This window comes from Theropithecus gelada, chromosome 2 (genome assembly GCF_003255815.1).
Source record: "Theropithecus gelada isolate Dixy chromosome 2, Tgel_1.0, whole genome shotgun sequence".
In the NCBI taxonomy this organism is placed as follows: Eukaryota; Metazoa; Chordata; class Mammalia; order Primates; family Cercopithecidae; genus Theropithecus; species Theropithecus gelada.
The window spans coordinates 41,211,084-41,234,891 of record NC_037669.1 but is presented as its reverse complement, the minus strand read 5'-3'; the positions used below and the strand labels follow the sequence as shown (position 1 = coordinate 41,234,891).

The 23,808-nt window shown below is 36.0% G+C and overlaps 1 protein-coding gene across 1 annotated transcript in view; it reads right to left on the bottom strand.

Annotated features, from left to right (window-relative positions):
- Positions 1-569: 569 nt before the first annotated feature.
- STXBP5L (syntaxin binding protein 5 like) overlaps positions 570-23,808 on the bottom strand; it is a 473,308-nt gene continuing 450,069 nt past the window's right edge. Inside the window, exons 24-28 of the mRNA XM_025375463.1 lie at positions 13,681-14,041; positions 7,940-8,105; positions 5,288-5,399; positions 2,325-2,545; positions 570-1,813 (exon numbers count right to left, since the gene is read on the bottom strand). Of these exons, the coding sequence (XP_025231248.1) occupies positions 1,772-1,813; positions 2,325-2,545; positions 5,288-5,399; positions 7,940-8,105; positions 13,681-14,041 (902 nt within the window). The 3' untranslated portion in view covers positions 570-1,771. The remainder of the gene's footprint in view (positions 1,814-2,324; positions 2,546-5,287; positions 5,400-7,939; positions 8,106-13,680; positions 14,042-23,808) is intronic.

Genomic DNA, 23,808 nt, shown 5'->3' with positions numbered 1-23,808 from the left:
CACTCATCTTTGTTTTCTCAAAATTACTGAGAACATTGTACCACTAGAAACATTTGCTAGAAAGTACAACTTCTGGCAAAAAATTAGACTATAAAGGAAATAAAAATACCGTTTTTTTGGCTAATAAAATAACCTGAAATTCAGGAAAATTGTGAAGTCTTAACACAAATGTAAATCCAGTAAGACCTTGATTAACAAAAATGCAATAAGCCAAAACCATAATTAAAAATTTTCTTGAATAAACAACATATTACAGGATGGGTCCTGGAATATGTATATATACATTCCTATAACGTTTGACTTCCAGAATCATGTGAAATGGTAGTGTCTATTTGGTTTTGATTCTGGTGCTTTTCTGGTGAGTTACAATAGATACCTTGTATCATGTTAAGGATATTCTTTATTCCAACTTTAAAAGAGTTTTTAATAAGGGACAGGTGTTTGGCATCTATTGACATAATCTGGTGGCTTATATTATTTGACCTAGTGACAAAAACATTGATTTTGTATCATTAAACTCTTTATGTATTTCTGTTGTCTATAATGATGACTGAGGCCAAGATAGCAAACACATCACTATATTTTATAAAGATTTCCAGTGGTAAATATCAAACCGAAAGGTATTTTCTAATGAAAGCCCTTGTAAATCAGAAATGTCATAAATCAGAATCCCTTTCCCAAAACATTAACTGAGGTTTTACTGAATCACACTAAAGAGAATGACCAGTTTGGTTATCTGGTTTGGTTTGTGAATGTCAGGCTGCAAGAGCACCTTTCGATTGCAGGCCCTACTGGGTTTGAACAGTAATATACTGTGTAACTGGCAGACAAGGATACAAATGAAGCTTTTAAAATATATCACTTTAGAAACTGAAATGGGGGTGTGTGAAATTTCCCTTTTTGTGAAGTCAGTTCTCATAGCTAACTATTATTCCTATAGATTCCCCAAACCTACTACCAACTCCCCTATAGAGTACAAGCCAGGCTGAAGAAAATGCTTTGAGGTGACCCAACCCTGCATGGTTTGTGCTAAAAACAGCAACCCATTCTGAAGGTGATAGAAATGAAAATAATTGTGTTGGGAATAATTTACTATACTGGCAATATTTGATTATGACAGAACTGTGAATGATGTAAAACATGGAGAGAGAACATTAATCAGACTCTTGCCATAAGAATTCAATAATGTTCTAGTAAAATGATGAGGAGAAAACTCTGGGTTCTTGTTTTGTTTTGTTTTCCTTTTCAGTTGGGTATGGCAAATATATTTGAAATGCACTGATATCTTCAAATGCAGATTTTTAAAATTGTTGAGTGTGGCCCAATTGATAGAAATAGTTTACCATGAATCTTTTTTTTTCTTCTATCACAACATGCTTTTTTTTTTCTTTTCCTCTGAAGATGTTAATTTATCATGCAAAGATTTGTTTTCATTAAGTGCATTAATGCTTTTGTTTGTACAGGAATTTTCAAATCAAGAGGACTCCCCGTAGTTCCTAAATATAAATCCTTATCGAATGACATGCCAAGATGATAGCTCCATTCCACATGGGAAAAGGCAAATTCAGCCATATCTTGGGATTTTAACCAGGGCTCCAGCCTTTGGGTTGTACAGCGTCTCTGATACATCTCCTTTATGATAATTTCAGATTGACTGTAAATGGAACATTTTGTAGAAGAAACTGGCTTCTAGCAGTTGAATAGTGATGCTGGGAATAAATTTGGTTTCCCTGAATATGGTTTCTCAAAGCAGTCACAGCTTCTTTAGAAGTTAGAATTGGTACCACTTCTTATCCTTGTATTTCAGCATTAACTGCAAAGAAAAAAATAGCCACCATAAGATGCTAAAATACTTTAAAAGTGCTATTTAAAGCAAGGCCTTTTTGAGCTAATCATGCAAATCTAATCTCAAAACTTATAATCAAACTGAATGGCTTCTTTTATTTTGTGAAATAAAGTGCATATGAGAAAGATTTTAAAAATAAGCTGTAAAGACTCAGCTGATAGAAAATGATTTTTCATGACTGAGACAAAATGGAGGATGTGGATCCCAGACGTATGAGAACCAATGGATAATTTTCTTTATCCCCTAAGGTAAATAAGTATCGATACCTTAAAGTATTTAAAAACAAACAAACAAACAAAGAAAAAACCTTTTATCTCCCAAGCATTGGGGGAATTATAATACTTAGAAGAGATCCAGGCTACCATGATTCTCATACAGGATTACTTATGTGGATCTCTGTTTAAGCGTTCTTGTTCAGAGCCTAAATGCTTAAAGTTACTCCTGTATGAAGATGTCTGTATTTACTTAGGCAGTTTACCTCATGTGCATGTTTGGAAAATGCTTCTGCACTGGTCATCATGCCTGCAGTTTTCTCTTCCAGCTCTCCTAGCCTCTGTCCTCTTTCATCAAGTGCGATTCGTGCACGGGTCAGCTCTCCCATCACCCCTCCAGCAGCACCTTTCATCCCTTCTATACTACCTGGTCCAGGAATGTGTTGCGCAAGGCTGCGGGATGCTTTTCCTGCTGAAGCTTCCCCAACTGAGAATATAAGCAATAGCAATTTAAAACATTTTGTCAGTAATTCAAACAGTCAAGCTTGTCACCAAGACAAAGAACTAACATTACATTCTACTGTCATAATTCTCATTAAAAGAGCATCATATATGTGTTTGGAGATGTTAGCACTTAAGAAAAATGCTAAGAAAGAGACAGTGAGATACATTGTTATCATAGGCCTTTTGTATGTGTGTGTGTTCCATACAATATGGCATAATTGCATTTCTTGATGCTGAATTGGAATATTCACATATGTGACTTCATATTTAAGCCATATTAATGTCTCTTCCAAGCTTAGACCTGATCGTTTGCTTAAATTTCTGCCTAAGTTTTTATTTCAGACTTCTCTGTTCACCTTCATATATAAGCCTTTCTAGGCCTCAGGTTCTCTTCCTCTCTCTTTCTATCTCTCTCTCCGTAAACACTGAAAAATGGGGTATATGAATATATGAATGATGGTTACATATGTTAAAAATTTGATTTATAAAACAAACATAACATTTACCCATATAAGTTACATATGTTAAAAATTTGTGGCTGGGCACAGTGGCTCACGCCTGTAATCCCAACACTTTGGGAGGCTGAAGCAGGCAGATCACTTGAGGTCAGGAATTCCAGACCATCCTGGCCAACATGGTGAAACCCTGTCTCTACTAAAAATACAAAATTAGCTGGGAGTGGTAACATGTGCCTGTAGTCCCAGCTACTTAGGAGACTGAGGCACGAGAATCTCTTGAACCAGGGAGGTGGAGGTTGTGAGCCGAGACCATGCCACTGCACTCCAGCCTGGGTGACAGAGTGAGACTTTGTCTCAAAAAAAAAAAAAAAAAAATGTGATTTCTAAAAGACTAAAAGAATTTCTCAGTCACCTACAAAGCTCAGTTTTATTCAATTTCAATGAAGTGAAAAAAATTTCTATCGACAGGGTCTTGATATGTTGCCCAGGCCTGACTCGAATTCGTGGCATCAAGAAATCCTCCCACCTCAGCCTCCCAAGTAGCTGGGACTACAAGTGCATACCACCACAGCAGCGCTCAATAAAGAAAAATATTTTTTAATTGAAAAACAGCTATCAAAAATTAGCCAAGCATAGAAGTACGTGCCTGTAGTCCTAGCTACCCAGGCGGTTGAGGCAGGAGGATCACTTGAGCCCAGGAGTTTGAGGCTGCAGTGAGTTATGATTGTGCCACTTTACTCTAAAGCCTGGGCAACCAAGTGAGATTCTGTCTTTTAAATTTTTTTTTTTTTTTTTTTTTTTTTTTTTTTTTTTAAGAAAAAAACAGCTATTTTGGCAGAAATTTAGTTAGAATTCCCAAGGATGTAATACTGGAATGGATTCTAGATTTTTTTTTTTAATAAGAGTTGATGGAATCTAATTTTTTAAAAATAAGAGCCTTATTGAGATATAATTCACATAACATGTATCCATTTAAAGTGTACAATTCACTTGTTTTTAGTGTATTCACAAAGTTGTAGGACTATCACCACTATCTGATTGCAGAACACATACGTTACTCCAAAAAGAAACCCTATGCTCATTGGCAGCCACTCCCTGTTCCTTCCTTGCCTCAGCCCCTGGCAATCATTAATCTACTTTCAGTCTCTCTGAATTCTAGACCTTTTATATAAATGGAATCATACAATATGTGACCTTTTTTTGTCTGGCTTCTTTCACTTAGCAAGATGTTTTCAAGGTTATCCATGTTGTACCATGTATCAGTACTTCATTCCTTTTCATGGCCAAATAATATTCTATTGTATGAAGGAACCTAGATGTTTTTGCATAGTTAAAAGTTCCAGAGAAAGAGAATTTTGATCTATACTACCAAATGATGGTAGGATATTCTGGAAAATATATTCATACCTTCTCTCTGAAAATTTTCCCTAGTATCTTCCTATTATTTAAAAATCTACCAGTGAGGCTGGGCGCTGTGGCTCATGCCTGTAATCCCAGCACTTTGGAAGGGTGAGGTGGGCAGATCACCTGAGGTCAGGAGTTCGAGACCAACCTAGCCAACATAGCGAAACCTCGTCTCTATTAAAACCGCAAAAATTAGCCCAGCATGGTGGGCTCCTGTAATCCCAGCTACTTGGGAGGCTGAGGCAGGAGAATCGCTTGAAGCCGGGAGGCAGAGGTTTCAGTGAGCCGAGATCAGGCCACTGCACTCCAGCCTGGGTGACAGAGCAAGACTCTGTCTCAAATAAATAAATAAATAAATAATCTACCAGTGAGACTTTGATAAACAGTAATACTTTTCGATTTTGTTTATCAAAGTCTCACTGGTAGATTTTTAAAGTAATTTATTCTGTAGGATTGATAAATCTTACATTCTGAATAAGGAATCTGTTTTCCAGCAGTGGTTAAAGTCAGGCAGATTCAAAAATCTTTTTTCTAGACTTTTTTGAATACCTTCACATTGCCATGCAGGTATGATCTACTTGTAAATGAGATATTTATTAACTTGCTCATTATTTGTATGAATTATATATATCATTTTTGTTACACAGTTTCCTAATATGAAGTGACCACTTTTTTTCATGTTTGGTAAACGCAAATAATTTTTCTGGTACAGAAGGAAACAAATATTCAAACTTTAAGAAGCAAAAAATATGTAGTCTAGAATTTGAGATCACATATTACATTAAGTTATACACGCACATACACATACACAGAAACATGTCTTCTATTTTGCAATACATTTTTACAATCAGGAATTTACTCACAGAGCTCTTCTCTGTCAAATGTTTGTCCACTTCCACCAAACAGTCCCTTAAGAAAGCCTCTGTTTTGAGCTTCTGGTGTCTCTATGGGAGTAAACAAATCTCCTAGCATGTCCTGTATCAAATTCAAAGAAAAAAGCATTAAAAAATCAATTAATATACAAAAAGGTAACACTGTGGTATATTAGGAGACATCATGAAAAAAAACAGTGTGCTTTTCATGTATTTTCATGGTGATTTTTGCTGTGCTCACAGTTCTCCCTCTGGCATTTCTTTTATTCCTCCCCTTCTATAGTAACAAACATTCTAAAATTTTCCTTTATCTGTCTCTTCTCTTCTTCCCTCCACCAAAGTATGGGAAGCTAGTATATCTACCCTAGGATTAATTTCCACCTGTGCTCAATAATTACCAGTAGACTTCTGATCCTTTTTCAGTCACTATAGCCTCTTTTTTATCCTGGTACCCTTCCCTGAACCAAGCATAGACTGCCCTATGAAATAGGAAAGCTTTGGTGGTATGTGGAAGGTTGGATCTATTTTTGTAGGAGTACAAAATTATAAAATGATTAAAGATAATTTAAATGAGTCAAAATAGGCAGCTACTGTATAGGGTGAAGTACAATTGTTTTCAATATTTGGTGAGCTTTACAATGACTAGAGAAATGCTTGTTAGAAATGCAGATATCTAGGCTGCATTCCACATATATGAAATCAGAATCTACATAGATGTACTCTCATTATCTATATTTTTACCAGACTTGCAAGGTTCTTAACCAAAGTTTAAGAACCATCAGTGTGGAGAAAGGAACTTAGACTGAGTCAGGAGATCTGTGACCTAGTATTGGTTTCCTACAAACTTCCAGTATGATTTTAACTTCATCATCTCCCCTTACCTCTACTGAGACTTGTGCTCCTCCTCCTGAAGCCCTTCTCTTTGGAAATGGCACCATCATCTATTTGGTTCCCCAAGCCAGAAACCGAGAAATGACTAATTCCTTCCTTTCCTTCACTCCTATATCTAATAACCCTAAATCCAGCTGATTACACTTTATAGCTATTGAATCTGCTAACTTTTCTCCATCCTCATGCTTCCTGAAAACCAACTGCCATACTAACCAGAATATTTCTTTTAATAAACAAATCTGCTAAAACTTTTTAATGACTTACCACTGCCCTTGGGTTAAATGCTATAATAGATTCCTTAGGGAGCTTACAAGGGGCTGCAAGATCTACTCGACTAATTCTCCAGCACAACACCTCCACTCTTTTCACTTCCCAATTCTGCACTTTCTTGGCAGTTTCCTTAGCCCTGAGGCTTTTGCATGCCACGACTTCTGTCTAAAGTATCTTACCTTTTTCATCCCCAACCATTCAGTCACCTGGATAACTCCTATTTACCATTTGGAAGTCAGTTGTGCCCATAATCCTTCTCTAACTTCTTTTGATTAAGGGACACACAAAATAAATATATATCCAGTGAGTTAGAATTGGGCATTTGTCTCTGATTGTAGCAGTATGCATAGACTAGAAACAGGATAGCTGTAAAGGTTTATCTAACCTTGAGTAAGGATAGTCACAAAATTTTTAAAAAGCACATTAGAGAGTCAACTGGTTAAACTGCCTCCCTTCTGCTCCATCAACCCAGGTGTCCTCCTTCTATGTCTCCCCAGTACTGGCACAGCCATATATAGCAGTTTCCACAGAGTAGTGTGATTGTCTGTTTACTTCTGTCTCTCCACACTGACAGGCAGGGACTTGTGTCTTATTTATTAGCATGTTCCTAGAGTCTAGCCAAGTATTAGGCATATAGTAAAAACTCAATAAATATCTGTAGAATGACAATGGTGATGATACTAATATTTATTATTATTTATTTAAAAAAAACCTACTATATTCCAGGCACGGAGCTCAGTCCTTTACATGAATTCTTACTAAATTCTGACAACAATGCTCCAAAGTAGAGTGTACAGATAAGTTAAGTAAAATGCCCAAAGTCACACAAATGGAGGAGCCAAAATACAACTTGAGTAGTTCAGAGCTTATGCTCTTAACCCCTATATTACAATAAATATGTTTTAGTTTTCTTATTTGTAAAATGAGGGGGTTTAACTACTAGTTAAATGTCCAAGATGCTTTTAAAAAATGTTGTGACCATTCTTATGCAAGGTTAGACATTTATATCTATTCTGTTTCTAGGCTATGCTTACTGCTACAATCAAAGGCAAATGCTCAATTCTAACCCACAGGACATATGTTTGTTTTGTGTGTCCCTTAATCACAAGGTTTCTTCAAGAGTTCTTGAACTCCCTGAATGATATGGAAAGTTTTTGTATGTACATACATATTTTCCACCCTGAGGGGAGAGTTTATAATCTTTCATAAGATTCTCCATGGACAAAAACAATAAAATAAATAAATAAAAAGATTAGCTATTAATGTGAATGATCTTTGCATTGTCTCCCTCTTATCATTTCTGTGCAATACCTAGAACTATACTAGAAGTTGGTAGGCTCAAAATGAAGAATATATGTTCAAAACATGTTATTGGAAAGGCATGTTTATTGTCTGACCTAATAATATTTTAGTTTTTAGACATCTTTCTCATTCTCTCAACCATGTCCAATGTCTTTTTCATAAATGTACCTCCTGACCTACCTGTAGATTATCACACATTTCTTGGCTGTATGTTAACCGCTGAATTTCTGTAGGAGAGACGAGGTATAATGCCTGTCCTTCATTGGTAAAACAAAATGTTCGTGCTATCCTCATGTCTGTCAGTGGCAAATAATTAACATCCAACATTGGGCGAAGACTAGGTAGGCTGAATGGAAAAAAGTAAATCCATATATCATATGCAGGTTATTAGAAGCAGATCTTCACATAAAAACAGCAATTTTTATTCTATTATTTTATGGTTGTTTCTTTTTTTAATTATAATTTTTATATTTGTCTTGCTCTATCACCCAAGCTGGAGTGCAGTGGAGTTAGCTCACTGCAATCTCGCCTTCCAGGTTCAAGTGATTCTCACACCTCAGCCTCCTGAGTAACTGGAACTACAGGCGTGTGCCACCACACCTGGCTAATTTTTGTATTTTTAGTAAAGACACGGCTTTGCCATGTTGGCCAGGCTGGTCTCAAACTCCTGACTTCAAGTGATCCACCTGCTTTGGCCTCCTAAAGCGCTGGGATTATAGGCATGACCCACCATACCAGGCCTGGTTGTTTCTTCTTATCTTCAAGGCTCAGTGGTAATAAACTAGACTTTCTTTTTTTCTTTTCCTTTCCTTTTTTTGGAGGGAGAAGCAACTTTATTTTCATCAGAAATAGTAATGTTTATAAATTTGTTTATAGTAGTTTGTAAACTATTATCAGAAATACTAATGTCAATAAACCACTTACTTTAAGAGATAATCGGGAACTATGATGAGGGTGATAATAAAAGGAGATATCTTACAAAAATTAACCTGGATGTTATGCTTGCTCTAAGATTAAGTCACTTAGGGAAACAGATTCAGTATTATCCAATGGCTTAACCTTCCTTCCTTCCTTTTGTTCCCATTTTGGTGGTGGCTGGATTACAAAGAGTAGTGTCTTCTGCCCTGAATGTAGCAGTAGTATGGTGGGTGCTTAGAGGTCAATTACTGGTTTAGAAGAGATTCAGGCTCTTAACTTTTACATGTGCTTCCCAGGAGGGGGAACACGTTCTTTCTCAGCTCTGTGTGAGGACCATGTTAGCCCAGAAAGTGTTCTCAGAACACTGGGTGCCCATTCTCAGGTTAGGAACAGAAAGACCCTGGTTTCCTGGCAGAAATTATGGATCCTACAGCTTTCTCTCCATCAAACTTTAAGTCACAGTAAGACAGGACTCTGGAGTCACAGGCACAGCCAGAAGGAGAGTTCAGCATCCTTATGCTGACTCCTGTTCCTGGACATGGGTCTTAAGATCCAATAATCTAGACTTTCACATAAAATCATATACATGAAAAAAAAAATTCACAGGCACAGTTTCACATAGATGCTTAGCACATGTTCTTGATGGATTAAATGCAGTGGCCAGCAATTTCCGGGGCACTTTTTGTAGCACTTCACATGTTCCTACAATGACTTACAGCATTTGGTTATGTCAGAAACACCACAGCTAGAAAGTGTCTGACTGCATACTCGGTCGATTGTCTTTCTTTAAGGCAAAACTGACAGTGATGTGGTGTGGGTCCAGTTCACTGTGCCTGGAAATGAAGTGGCTTTGCTCCCCATTCCTTTACTCTATACACAGGAAATGAAAATTACTCATAACTTAGGGCAACTGCACTGGAGGCATGACTAATAAGTAAATATGGCCAAGACTGTAAGGGAATGAGAATAAGTTATAAATAATAGATCAGAATTTGCACATCCAAATGAATACCACACATCTGAATTGTCTTACCCCATGGGTATATGCTTATCCTAATGTAGCTGATAATTTTGCTAAAATATTCATAGTGTCCTTTTGGATACTGTTTTTTGAGCCAGTTTTACAAACCACTGACGAAAACCAGTCTCACTGCCTTTTAATCTGAACTTTAATGACAAAAGGAAAAAGATAAACTTGTAATTAAATAAATTTTGAAACCGTTGTACTGATTCTAAGTGTGCACAATGATTTTAAATTATCCCAGATCGTAAAACCAGCACCTTAAAAAAAATACTGATTTCCTTTATCAAAGTGGTTTGTAACTCTACTTTGAGACCTGGAAATTTACTATGTAAAATGGGACCTGAAATCTGTGCTACTGGAATAAGCACTGTGCTTTCCAATATGGTAGCCAGTAACCACATGTAGCTATTGAGCAGTTGATACATGGCTTGTCTGAATTGAGATGTGCTGTAAATGTAAATGATACACTGGATTCAAAAGCTTCATTGATGAACAAATTACCTAATATCTTAAGAATATATTAAAAGATGATCTGTTATAGCACTTCTGGTAACTAAGCTCCTTAAGATATAAGTCCAAACCAATCCCAGTTAAACAGATTTCCATGATAGATTCAGTCAAATTAAAGGGTGGAGTTGAGGAAGAGGTTCCAACTGACTTTTCTGATGTGCTACATTGTCTATATTGTATAATAATAAGCCAAGAAAAGAAAATTAAAGAGGTGTAGTCACTTCAGGTAGGAAAAGAGAGCAGTTGCTAACTTCTAGGAAACAATTGCTCTTATAACAGAAGAAAAAAGACTTTCTTCTATGCAGGATACTTTAATAAAGAAACAGCGTCAGGTAACAAGGTAGGTCTCACAAAAAGTGTCTCTTACAGCCAAGTTTGAGAATTCATACAAAAATAAGCTTCTTCTATTTCTCCTCTCTACTCTCAAACTTGCTTTTCTGGGTCTGGGTACTTAGGATATAGGTAACCATTGGCTAGCTACCTGATATCTGTCAGAAAACTAGGACTTGAGAAGACTGGGCTCAGGAGAGTTACCTTCTGCTAGGGTCTGAAAAGATCCTAGGAATATACTCAGTATGGGAAAATGAATGAGTCCAGGTGCATGCTAATTTGTAGGATTCATTTCTTTAAACTATACAGCAGAGTACCCACCATTGTTTCCTAGCTACACTTTATGTATATGTATTATTAAAATCATATCAAAATTATTTCCTTTTCAGTGAGTTTTGAGGATCCTCAGGAACACATGAAGAATTTCTACTATGACACAATATCAAAGTAATCATTATCATGTCAAGCAAAGTATCATTATCATGTCAAGCAGAGGAAGACAGATACCATTTATCAATGACTCAGTGTATGTGTGTGGGAGATACACCCACTTACACACATACACAAATAGACCTTTTTTTCCCCCCAAAATCTGAGGCATGTCTGTGAGTTAAATCATTTTCAAACAAGATTGAAATGACCTTATCAGAAATTTCTAAAAACAGTTTGAGAAAGGGGGAACTAGATTGAAAAGAATCAGAAATATATGAGAGAATGAACAGATCATAAAATGATTATTTCTATTCAAAATTTTCTCCTTCACTACTTTCCCTTGGCTTACAAATCTGCTCATATTTTCCGTATTAAAAAAAAAAAAACTCTCAAAAGCTAGTTTCATTCTTAAATGACTTTCCTGACTCATCTCTCTTTTAACCACAAAATTTCCTGAAAGAATAATCAATACCAGGGAAAAAGGGCCCATAAATATTTATGATAGTAAATATTTTAGGCCCTCTAGGCCATATAGTCTCTGTTGCAACTACTCAACTCTGCCCTGTAGTGCAAAAGCAGCCATAGTCAATATACAGAAACATGGGTGTGGCTGTGTTCCAAAACCTTTATTTATGGGCACTGACATTTAAAATTCGTATAATTTTCACATATCATGAAATATTCTTCTTCTCTTTGAGTTTTTTCAACCATTAAGTATGTAAAAACCATTCTTAATGCTTGCAGGCTGTACAAAATCAGATAGGGGAATGGAGGTAGATTTTGTTTTGGATATTAATTTGCCAAACTCTGATCTACACCACTGCCTCTATTCTTGTCTCCTTGAAAATTAGCTTTTGTTTCCACCATGCTGCTAATATTTGCTTTCTCAAAGATCATTAATATCCCACCAGTTGTGAGATCTACTGTTTTTTTCTTGTAGCCAAATTCTTTGACCTCTCTGCTATATTTTACTACCTCTTGACCACCTCTTTTGTTTTAATATTCTTCTCTTTTTATTTAATGAAGTTATACAATTCTGGTCCTGTCCTATCTTTCTAATGACTTCTTCTCAATCTCCTTTGCTGCATCTTCTTCTTTCTTTCACTACGTAAACGTAGAATACCCCCAAGTTTCTATCCTCAGCTCAATCAATTTCTTGTTTCTTTTTATGCTATCTTTTTTTATTATCTCATTTGCTGACATAACTTTTACTGATGCATTTATATATATGACTTCCAAAGCTGGATCTTCCACATATATTTTTCTAAGAGTGCAAATCTTAAATTTATTGCCAAATCTCTGCTGCTTATAACACCTCACATTTCAAATATTTATTCTCAATTTATTATTAAATTTCTCTTTATCAGCTTTTTCAAATCCTTCTGACTTTCCTATATGCGAATAACATAACCGTTATCTAAGTTCAAAAAATGTTTTAACCTTTAAACTCTCTTCTAACCTCGAGATTTAATAACCTCCATTACTGTTCACAACAAATCAGCTTTGCATTCAATAAGTTTCCCTTACACCTGTTTCCTCCTTGCCTTCAATATAGAGACCACTTCAGTTCAAAAGCCTATCTCAACTTCTCCCCGTGTATGTCCTAACACAAGGCTAGAGAAGGTTAATTACCTGCTTAAAACCCCATTTCCTATTAATTGATTAATCTCAAACTCAACATTCAAAGTCCTCAACAATTTGCTTCAAACTATCTCTACATGTTACTGTCCTCCCAACAACTCTTTTTTTATAATACGTGTTCAACTATGCTGTGACTTTGAACTCTGGGAACTTAGTTTGTAGCTAGAAAATTCAATCCCATATTTCCTCTGTTGGAATTTACATTTTCTTTTTGTTATAATGTCTGTGTATCTATCTTATCTCCCCAGTTAGACAGTGAGTTTCTTAAGGGTTAGGACCATGTTTTACTAATTTTTATATCCTTCACAAGCCTAGCACAATGCTTGTCTCAATGATTTTTGGAAATAAGTGAGATATTAAAAAGAATGACAATGACTTCTATATAGTATATGTTTATGAGTTCATTTTATGATAATTATTTTTGTGTCTCATAAATTTTCATTTCATTACAGTAGAATGAAATCTCTTGGCCAATATTTTATTATAAAAGTGTCTGATAACTTTTAGTTATCAGACTGGCCTCACTTTTCCTAGACTTGCAACCTCAGGCAAATTGTGTAACTTTAATTTATTAACACATGTAAAATGGAGGATGCAAATAATACTTTATTTTCCTATGTCCTAGAGAAGTTCTAAGGATCAAATGAAATTCTGTATGTAAATTTCTTGGGTGAAGTATGAAACACAGGAAAAGTAAAAGTTAACTTCTTTTCCACTTAGCTTATTCATCTTTTATTTCCAGTGCTTAGCATAGCATCTGGGAGATATGCTCAATAAACATTTGTTGAATGATTGAAAAATCATTCTTTTCTTAGATTCCTTGATAGCAATTAAAAATATATTTCACTCACAATGCCAAGCATTTTTAGCAAAAAAGAAAAACCAAAACAAAACAGAAAAACCCCAAACTCTCAACAAATTGTTGAACAATAAAACATCCAGAAACATAATGAAACAATGATCTCAGGTTGCTTCTTGATAACATCTTGCACATAACACATATATTTTTTAGAATTGTACCTTGCTGGTGTTGTGATTACCAGATAATTTATAAGAAGGCAAGTACCTCATTATCATGATATGTCCATTAGCACAAAAGCATGCCAAGCAGGCACTGTTACACATGACCACCACATTTGCTTGCAGTATAAAAGATGTCTCCGTGATGTTATGAACATAAAGGCAAGTCTGAGAAGGCAGTGAGAAGACTTTGGCTTGTTTTTCTGAGCAGATTATTGTATACTGATGATCTCCTATTTCTTGGGATGCAGAAGATGAGTTCATTACCACTTTCCTTCTCCAAGATTTTTCATTTTCATCTATGTTGTTTGGATCCCTCCAAACTTCATATGGCGGTTGCATTAATCCACCCGTTCGGTCCATACAGGAGAATGTTAGCACAGCTCCTTTCAATGAGAGGAATGTACCTATAAAAATAATTGGACATCACTGACATGTCAAATTCATTCTAAAGCGTCTATGGGGAATTAAAGTTTTACAGTGTGATAATTTATACCTATAGAGTCATAATATTCCCTAATGTATATGAATTTGTAGATTTATTTATTTATTTATTTATTATTATTATTATTATACTTTAAGTTCTAGGGTACATGTGCATAACGTGCAGGTTTGTTACATATGTATACTTGTGCCATGTTGGTGTGCTGCACCCATCAACTCGTCAGCACCCATCAACTCATCATTTACATCAGGTATAACTCCCAATGCAATCCCTCCCCCCTCCCCCCTCCCCATGATAGGCCCCGGTGTGTGATGTTCCCCTTCCCGAGTCCAAGTGATCTCATTGTTCAGTTCCCCTATGAGTGAGAACATGCGGTGTTTGATTTTCTGTTCTTGTGATAGTTTGCTAAGAATGATGGTTTCCAGCTGCATCCATGTCCCTACAAAGGACACAAACTCATCCTTTTTTATGGCTACATAGTATTCCATGGTGTATATGTGCCACATTTTCTTAATCCAGTCTGTCACTGATGGACATTTGGGTTGATTCCAAGTCTTTGCTATTGTGAATAGTGCCGCAATAAACATACGTGTGCATGTGTCTTTATAGCAGCATGATTTATAATCCTTTGGGTATATACCCAGTAATGGGATGGCTGGGTCATATGGTACATCTAGTTCTAGATCTTTGAGGAATCGCCATACTGTTTTCCATAATGGTTGAACTAGTTTACAATCCCACCAACAGTGTAAAAGTGATCCTATTTCTCCACATCCTGTCCAGCACCTGTTGTTCAGGAATTTGTAGATTTGTGAGTTCATCTGTTATAATAAGTTGGATTCATAGAATGTTAGGTCTAAAAGGAGTTTAAGACATCAACTGGCCAACTCTCTCATTATATTAAAAAAGAAGAAAAAACAAACCCAGAAAGATTATGAAAGCTGGGCCAGGTCACATAGCAAGTTAGGTCAGAGCCTAGTTTAGAACTCAGATTTTTCTGATTCCTACCCCAGGATTCTTTCATTATACTATATAGTCCCCCTTAAAGTCTTTTTATAAAAAAGAAAATTTTAAAAATGTACATATTTTATTTATTGAAATAACTTCAACTGAAAAAATAATCACACCGTCTTATACCGCTTTCTTATTTCATAAACCAATTTGCTAGAAAATGCTTGATTTGTCTTCAAAATCAAACACTTAAGAAATTTCAATATCTAGAATTCATGATGGCAATTTTAATTGTATGAAAAATACAAAACAATTACTTTCAGCTCTTAGGCAGGCTTTTGCATCTTTACACAGAAAGGGATTTTACTCACCTGGATTCTCTAAGATTGACAATGTATGCCAGATTATTGCCTATAGGTGATTTTCATCAGTCTTGAAGGACAACATACTATAAGCTTAGGAGGTAGTTTGGGCTCTAGTGATCTTTGGATATTTCCAGAGTCTTCCCTACGCAGTACCCTATTAGCCCTTTCTTTCCTTTGTCCTTTTACATCATGCAGAGAGAGTAAGTATGTCAGCTTAGACTGATATGCCTCAAGGGTGTACATGTGACAGAGACTTGAAAAGGGAAGGGTGACAGATAAAAATACATTCATTTAGAAAGCACTTACAAAGTCCTTAAAATTTATAAAATTGAAAAGAGTATATTGGGATGATCTTAGTTGTGTTTTTAAATCCACTTTAAGAAATCTATAAATGTACATACGGGCAACTGCAGAGGCTAGGGGAGTAGAGGTTTAGGTGCTGCAGTTTAAGGGTTAAGGGATAAAAGAACATCTCTCCCAGTCTCCCATGAAGGAAAAATGCCAAAAGCTATGAAGAATTATTTAATTAAAATTACCTAGGATTGATCCTGCTATTCAGTAAAACCACATTTTCATAACTACCTGCCATAGAAAGACTTTTCTAAGTATATCTTTGCATCCTTGATTTAGAGATGGCTGACAGTAGGTTAAAAAGACAAGAAATCCACATTTCGAAAGCCATTTTACTTATACTCTTTGCATACAATCTGTCAGCATCAAAATGAATTTCTCAATAAGCTGCCCTTGCCAAAACAGCTGCTTTGTTTCTTAATTTTTAGTCATAAATGCTTTGATTATATTCTGTTCATTAGGTTTATACAGGGTTAAGTTTTCCAAACAATGTATTATTAATCTTTCAGGATTCTTCCTTTAATCTTTTATAACTGGAAAAAACTCAAGTAAATCTAAATTGTAAGCAGCTACTACTTCAGAAATACATTTACAATGTATGCTTAAACTTACAGGCTTCAATAATAAGATCTTAATTAAATCTACCATAAGTAACTGACCACACAATTAATTAATTAGGACTTTCCTCTTAAAGAAGATCTCACTGGCTAGGAGTGTACTTTACTCCAGCTTTCCCAAATAACTAGCCTTACCCACTACAACCTTCATTCAATCAATACATATAGTATCAAGGACATATAGTATAAAGCACACATTCTATGTGCTGTAGGCTCTATTTTAGTTAAAGGCAATATAGTAGTGAATAAAACAGACAAAAGTCTCTGCCTTCATAAAACTTACTTTCTGTGGTAGAGATAGATAGTATGTCTGATAAATAAGTAATCATATGGGATATTACATAGTAATAAGTACTAAGGAAAAAAAGCAGAAAAGAATATAGGAATTCTTGAAAAAAGGTAGATAAATTTTAAATAGTGTTATAGACTGAATGTTTGCATCCTCTGCCAACCTCTTACAAGTAAAATCATATGTTAAAGCTCCACCCCCCACTATGGATCTATTTGAAGATGCAGCCTTTAAGGAAATAAGATTAAATGAGATCATAAGGGTATGGCTCTAATCTGATAGAATTAGTGTCCTTTTAAAAAGAGATACCAGAGTACATGCTCTCTCTCTCTCTCCCCCTCCCTATGTGTACACAAAGGAAAGGCCATGTGAGCACACAGCAAGAAGACAGCCATCTGCAACCCAAAGGAAGAGACCTCACTAGACATCTACCCTGCTGGCACCTTGAACTTAGAGTTTCAGTCTCCAGAACTGTGAGAAAATAAATTGCTGTTGTTTAAGCCACTGAGTCTGTGGTATTTCATTATGGCAACCTGAACAAACTAATAAAGAAGGGAAGGCTTCTTTTCATCATCCTGTGGGAATTAGGGTTCAGGAAACCAGCACAAAATACTGATATTCTATGACTGTTATGAATAATAAATTATCCTTTGTCTCTGAGCCAGGAGTTTCATGTCTTCTATCAGCATCGAAACTGGCAACCTAACTTTATTAGCTTACAAGTAGAATAAAATCTCAGATTCTTTATAGATCTTGACTTTCTAGAATGCCAAGAAGATTCATAGGAGGTAACATCAGAGAGATAAAGTAGAGCCAGATCATGTTGGTTCTTTTAGGACATGGTAAAGACCTAGACTTTTACTTAGCATGAGATGGAAGGATTTTAAGAATGGAAGTGATGTAATCTAACTTTCATGTAACAGAATCACCCTACCTCCTGGACATATCCTAAAGGGAACCAAGGCTGGAAGCAGGGAGAGTAGTGAAGAGGTTGGTGTAATAGTCTGGGTAAAAAATGGATAGAGGCTTGGTTGAACTGTGTGGTAATAGTAGAGATGGTGAGCAATGTGAGAATCCGAGTATATTGTAAAGGTTGTGCCAGCAGGATTTGTTAACAAATTGGATTTAGGGTATGAAAGAAATATGGGGGTCAAGGATGATTCTAATGTTTTTGACTTGAGAAACTGGAAGAATGGAATTGTCATTAATAGATGTAGAAAAGTGTGGGAGGAATGAGAGGAATACCAAGAGCTCAGGTTTGAACATGTTAAGTTTGAGATACTTACTAAACATCCAAATGGATATCAAATAACTGCATATATGTTAGGAATTTGGGGAGAGGTCCAGACTATAAATATAAATGTATGATCCATCAGATTATAAATGACATTTAAGGGCATGAAGCTGGCTGAATTCATCTAGTGCTTCAATATAAAGAGAAAAGTTTCAAAGAATCAGTCTTGGGGCATTGTGGTTTAAGTCCACTGAAATGGAGGAAGAACAAGCCAAGGAGATTGAGAAGGAAGAGCCAAAAAGTAGGAAGAAAATCAGGTGAAAATAGCACTCTAGAATTTGAAGTGTTTTAAGGTAGGAATGGTAGCCTGTGTAATACGTTGCTGATATGTCAAATAAGATGTTGCCTGAGAAATGACCAAGAATTCCTATCTCCTTTTCTGCTCTATTTTTTTCCTTAGTACTTATTAGTATCTACTATTCCATATAATTACTTATTTATCATACATATTATCTATCTCTACCATAGAAAGTAAGTTTTATGAAGGCAGAGACTTTTGTCTGTTTTATTCACTACTATATTGCCCATGACTAAAACCGCCTAGAATCTATTGTTTCTCTTTTTTAATGGAAGATATAACAATATATTTATATAACAATTCAGTAGAAAGAAAAACATTTATTATAAAGGAAACAAAGGAAAAGTTGCTGGATTGACTTTCTTAAGTAAGTGAAAGCAGGTAGAGTCTAGCATATAAGTGGAGTCTAGTGTATAAGCAGAGTCTAGAGTATAAGTGGAGTATAGTGAATAACTACCACCCAGTTCAAGCAAGCCTCTATCCATTTTTCATCCAGACTATTATATTAACCTCTTCACTGCTCTCCCTGCTTCCAACCTTGATTCCCTTTAGGATATGCCAGGAGATAGAATGATTCTGTTAAATGAATCACCTAGTTAGAAGCTTAGTTTAGTAATTGTAACAGGAGAGAATATGCAGGCCATGGAGATACAAGCAGATAGGTTGGTAGATGTGATGATAGCTGTTGAAGTTTTTATCTGATTGTTTCAATTTTCTCAATAAAAGAGGACACTTGGTGATTGCTGAGATTGAAGATAGAAAAGTAAGTTTTGGAGGTTTGAAGAGACTAGAGAAAATACGTAATTGTTAGCCAGGCATGATGGCATGCCTGTAGTCCCAGCTACTCAGATGGCTGAGACAGTAGGATCACTTGAGCCTAGTAGTTCAGGGCGACAGTGAGCTATGATTGCACCACTGCACTCCAGCCTGGGTGACACAGTGAGACCGCATCTATACCAAAACAAAACAAAACACACACATACACACACACACACATGCAAACAACCAAAAGGATAAACAAGAAAATGTGCAATTGTTGTCCAGGAGTGCAGGGGCAAGGAGTAGGAAAATATAGTATGATTACCTAGCAGCATAAGAGCCCACTTGAAGTTAGTGATGGTTTATGATAAAATGAGACAATTTAGTGTGGTTATATATTTTTCTCTAGCCATACTCAGCTACATGGGCCTAGAAATAGGATAGGTAGAGTTGAATTTAACCAGGTTTGAGATCAAGCTGAATAAGCGTGACAAAGCAAACAAAGCACAAAGGAGGCAAGAGAGTTGAAAATGCATCAAAGAAAGGCATTATAGAGCTTGGCTGTGAAATTTAAATTAGAAAGTGGGAACATGAAGGGGGTGAATGACAATGAAAATGGAAGGATCAATAGATTAAGGTTCCAGTGAGGCTGAAGAATTATATTAAAGTTGGAGTCTTAAGGAGTCTGAGATATTTTCTTTCCTTTTCCCTTATATACATTGTTTAAACTTTAATTGTCTCTCAACTTCCATGGAACTTCTCAATTCCTATCTAGAATGTCAGCTCTTTGAGGACAGAAACTTCGTATGACTTCGTCATTACTTTATCTTCAGTGCTTATTATAATATCTGCTGGACATGTCATGTGCTCAATAAACACTTATTAACTTCCTGACTACTCCAGTTCACTCTTAGTTATGGATTTTAAAACTCCTATTTTATATTATATACTCAGGATCAGCTACACAATTTGGGGGCCTAGCGCAAAATGAAAATGCACTAGGCCCACAAATTATGGGGGCCTTTTTGTTCAAAAATTGGGAGAAGTGGTACCATTGAAGGTAGTAAATTATAAAGCTTTTTTCTTTCTTCTGTGGTCTATCTCTTTAGTGTTTTTATATTTGCTATTTTCTATGTAAAGGAAAGTTAAAATTTTAAATTATTAACATGATTTTTTATTATTCATCTTTGTAATATTCTTTACAAGAACATTTAACCTCTATTTTGAACTGCAGCAAAAACACAATAGATAGTCTCCAGAGCTATGAAATAATTATCCACATGGAGTTGGCCAGAAGAGACAAACCAGTCAGTCTCAGGAAGGTTGGAAGGAGGAAGACAGGGTACTTCAAGTCCAGACCAGACCTGAGGGAGCACATTCTTAGATATGGGGATACCTCTTTGAGCTTGAGAATACTTGGAAGATGACTGCAGATTTTCACAGGTATCTGAGAGTCTCACTACATGACTTCAGTTATTTAAGCACATTTGAGTCTGATGGCTGCCAAGTTTCTCCTCTTGACAGCAATAAGATCCCATCCTGCTACCTCAAACCATAGAAGATGGGTGACTCCCAGAGTCTTTAAAACTGTTTGCTAGGAAGTGCTAGCTACCTGAACAGGACTGATTAAGAGGCTCAATCTAAGACATGGCCTCTGGTTGGCTGACCACATGCTAGAGTCATGAAGTGCCACCAACTCAGGATAAGGATGGCTGCCTCCATGCCCCAAAATGTCATCAGGCATATGCCTGACCCTGACCACCTCTGTGTATACTCCAGGCCCCAACAGAAGTGGAAAGTGAAAGTGGAATGCCTCTCTCCCCACAAACTAAGTCATCGCCTAGGTGAGAGGTAGGTGGGAGGTAGACTGTGCATAAGCAGACGCTTCAAGCCCCTAGTGCATGCTCTATTGTCTCATTGGTCTTCACTTACACAGCATACATCAAAAGATAAAATTGTTAAGAATTTTAAGATTTTTAAGAGCAGAGGGCCTTCTGGGAGCAGAACCCTGTGCATCAGTAGACAAAAGTGGCAACTAAGGTTTCATTTGTAGACTCAGCACATCTGAGAACTTGCTAAAAATGCAAATTCTTGGACCCTACCTCAGACCTAACGAATCAGAAACTTTGGGGGTGGGGCCCAGTAATCTGTGTTGTAATGAATCCTTCAAGTGATTTTGATACAGACAAAAGTGATAGGTAATAGAATAGATAAATCTCTAGGTTTGTAATTTCAATGATTTAATGCACTTCAAATTTCCGTATCATTAATAAGAATTTGTTGTCAGGACAACCAAAATAATTAAAGTGAAAATATTCCTTAAAAAAGAGAAATGGGCTTTTCCTAGTTAGGAGGTTTCTGATTACTGATTGAATTTCCCAAGTAGTTGTGGTTCTGTTCAGACTTTCTATTTCTTCATGATTTAGTCTTCGTAAGTTGTATGTTTCTAGGAATGTATAAATTTATTCTAGGGTATCCAGTTTGTTGGCATATAATTGTTCACAATAGTCTCTTATGATCCTTTCTATTTCTGTGGTAATCAGTTGTAATATCTCCATTTTCATTTCTGATTTTATTTTAGTCTTCTCTCTTTTTTTCTTAGTCTAGCTAAGAGTTTATCAATTTTGTTTAATTTTAATTAAATTTAGTTTTCAAAAAATTAACACTTATTTTTGTTAAAAAATAGGCTAAGGACTTGAATAAACATTTCTCCAAAGAAGATATGCAAATGGCCAACAAGTATATGTAATCATCCTCACTGTCACTAATCATTAGGGTAATACCAATCAAAACCATGACCTCATATCTGTTAAGAGTGCCATTATCAACAAACAAACAAACAAACACAAAAACAAGTGTTGGCAGGATGTGGAGAAACTGCAACCCTTGTATGCTGTTGCCGGGAATGCAAAATGGTGCAACTGCTATGGAAAAAAGTATGAAAGTTCCTCAAAAATTGAAAAATAGGACTATCATATGATCCAGCAACCCACTTCTGGATATGTATCCCAGGATCAGGATGTTGAAGAGATACATACTCCTATGTTCATTGCAACATTATTCACAATAGCAAAGATTTGGGAATAACCTAAATGTCTGTCAACAAATGGATGGGTAAAAAAAATTGGTATATACATACAGTGGATTATTCAGCCTTAAAAGAAAAGAAAAGTATGCAGTATGCAACAACATAGATGAAATTTGAGGACATTAAGTGAAACAAGCCAGTAGCAGAAACACAATTACTGCATGATTTCACTTATATAAGGCATCTAAAATAGTCAAACTCATAGAATCAAAGAATAAGATGATAATTACCAGGTGCTGCGAGGGGAAAGTGGGGAGTTGCTAATAACATAGTGGAAAATTTCAGTCATGAAAGCTGAATGAGTTCTAGAGATTTGCTATACAACATTGTACCTGGTCACTAATAATACTGTATTATATACATAAAAGTCTGTCACAAGGGTAGATCTCATGTTAAATGTTCATACCAGAATAAAATTTTAGAAAAATAAGTGAAGTAGGACTAACACTTGTTGAGTATGCTTTATGTGCTAATGTTTTACATAAATTATCTCATGAAGCCCTCCCAAAAAAAACTTAGGTGAAGCTGTCTTGGATTTTTTATGATGCTACAGCTCACAGAAGTTAAGTAACTGTTCCAAGTCACCAAAGCGAAATGGGGAGAGCTGTAATCTAAACCCATGGCTTTCTGAACCTAATAATTATGTATTTTTGTTTTTGTTTTGCTTTGCTTTGGCCTCCCAAGAAATAAGAACAAACAGCAAAGTAAATAATTCTGATACTTTTTTCTTTAGACTTTTCCTGACCACATGTATGGAGAAAATGCAAGAATATTATATTACTGACTAAAGGCTTAGCAGAAACAATTTAATGTATATATCATACTCATCTGTAAGACTGCTTTTGGAAAACTCAGTCTTAATTAAAAGTCATAATTTTTCATTTCCTATTTGTTTGAAAAAATTTTCATTTTGAATTTATATTTCCACACTCCAAGATTATTTCTTCTGTTTCAGACTTTTCTTATATGAAATAGAAGAGTTTGGTTTTGTTTTGGGTTTGGTTTAGCCTGAAAAAAGATGTAAAATTGCAAATACCTCAAAACTACAGCCCAAGTAAGCATGTGTATAATTGACCATCTTTCAATGTTTGCCAGTCACACATCTAAAGGGTTACTTACTATTTCTGTTCTATTAAGGAAAGAACTCTATATCTAGTTCATTGAATGTTCACAAAGAATGATAATAGATTTTTTTCATCTGTCTATATAAGAAGGGGCCCTATTCTGGCAAAAGTCTGAATTCATGCCAATAACAAATGGCAAAAGGGTAAGTGAAGTTTCGTTTTTGATAGTGCCTGAAGGGAATTTCATTTTTTTTCAGTGAATTTTAAAAATCTAAAAATCCCTTAAAACCCTCAACGGCCTGTAATCCTAGCACTTTGGGAGGCCGAGGCAAGTGGATCACAAGGTCAGGAGATCGAGACCATCCTGCTAACATGGTGAAACCCCGTCTCTACTAAAAAATACAAAAAACTGGCCAGGCGCGGTGGCTCACGCCTGTGATCCCAGCACTTTGGGAGGCCAAGGCGGGCAGATCACGAGGTCAGGAGATCGAGACCATCCTGGCTAGCACGGTGAAACACTCTCTCTACTAAAAATACAAAAAAATTAGCTGGGCGTGGTGGCAGGTGCCTGTAGACCCAGCTACTTGGGAGGCTGAGGCAGGAGAATGGTGTGAACCCAGGAGGCAGAGGTTGCAGTGAGCTGAGATTGCGCC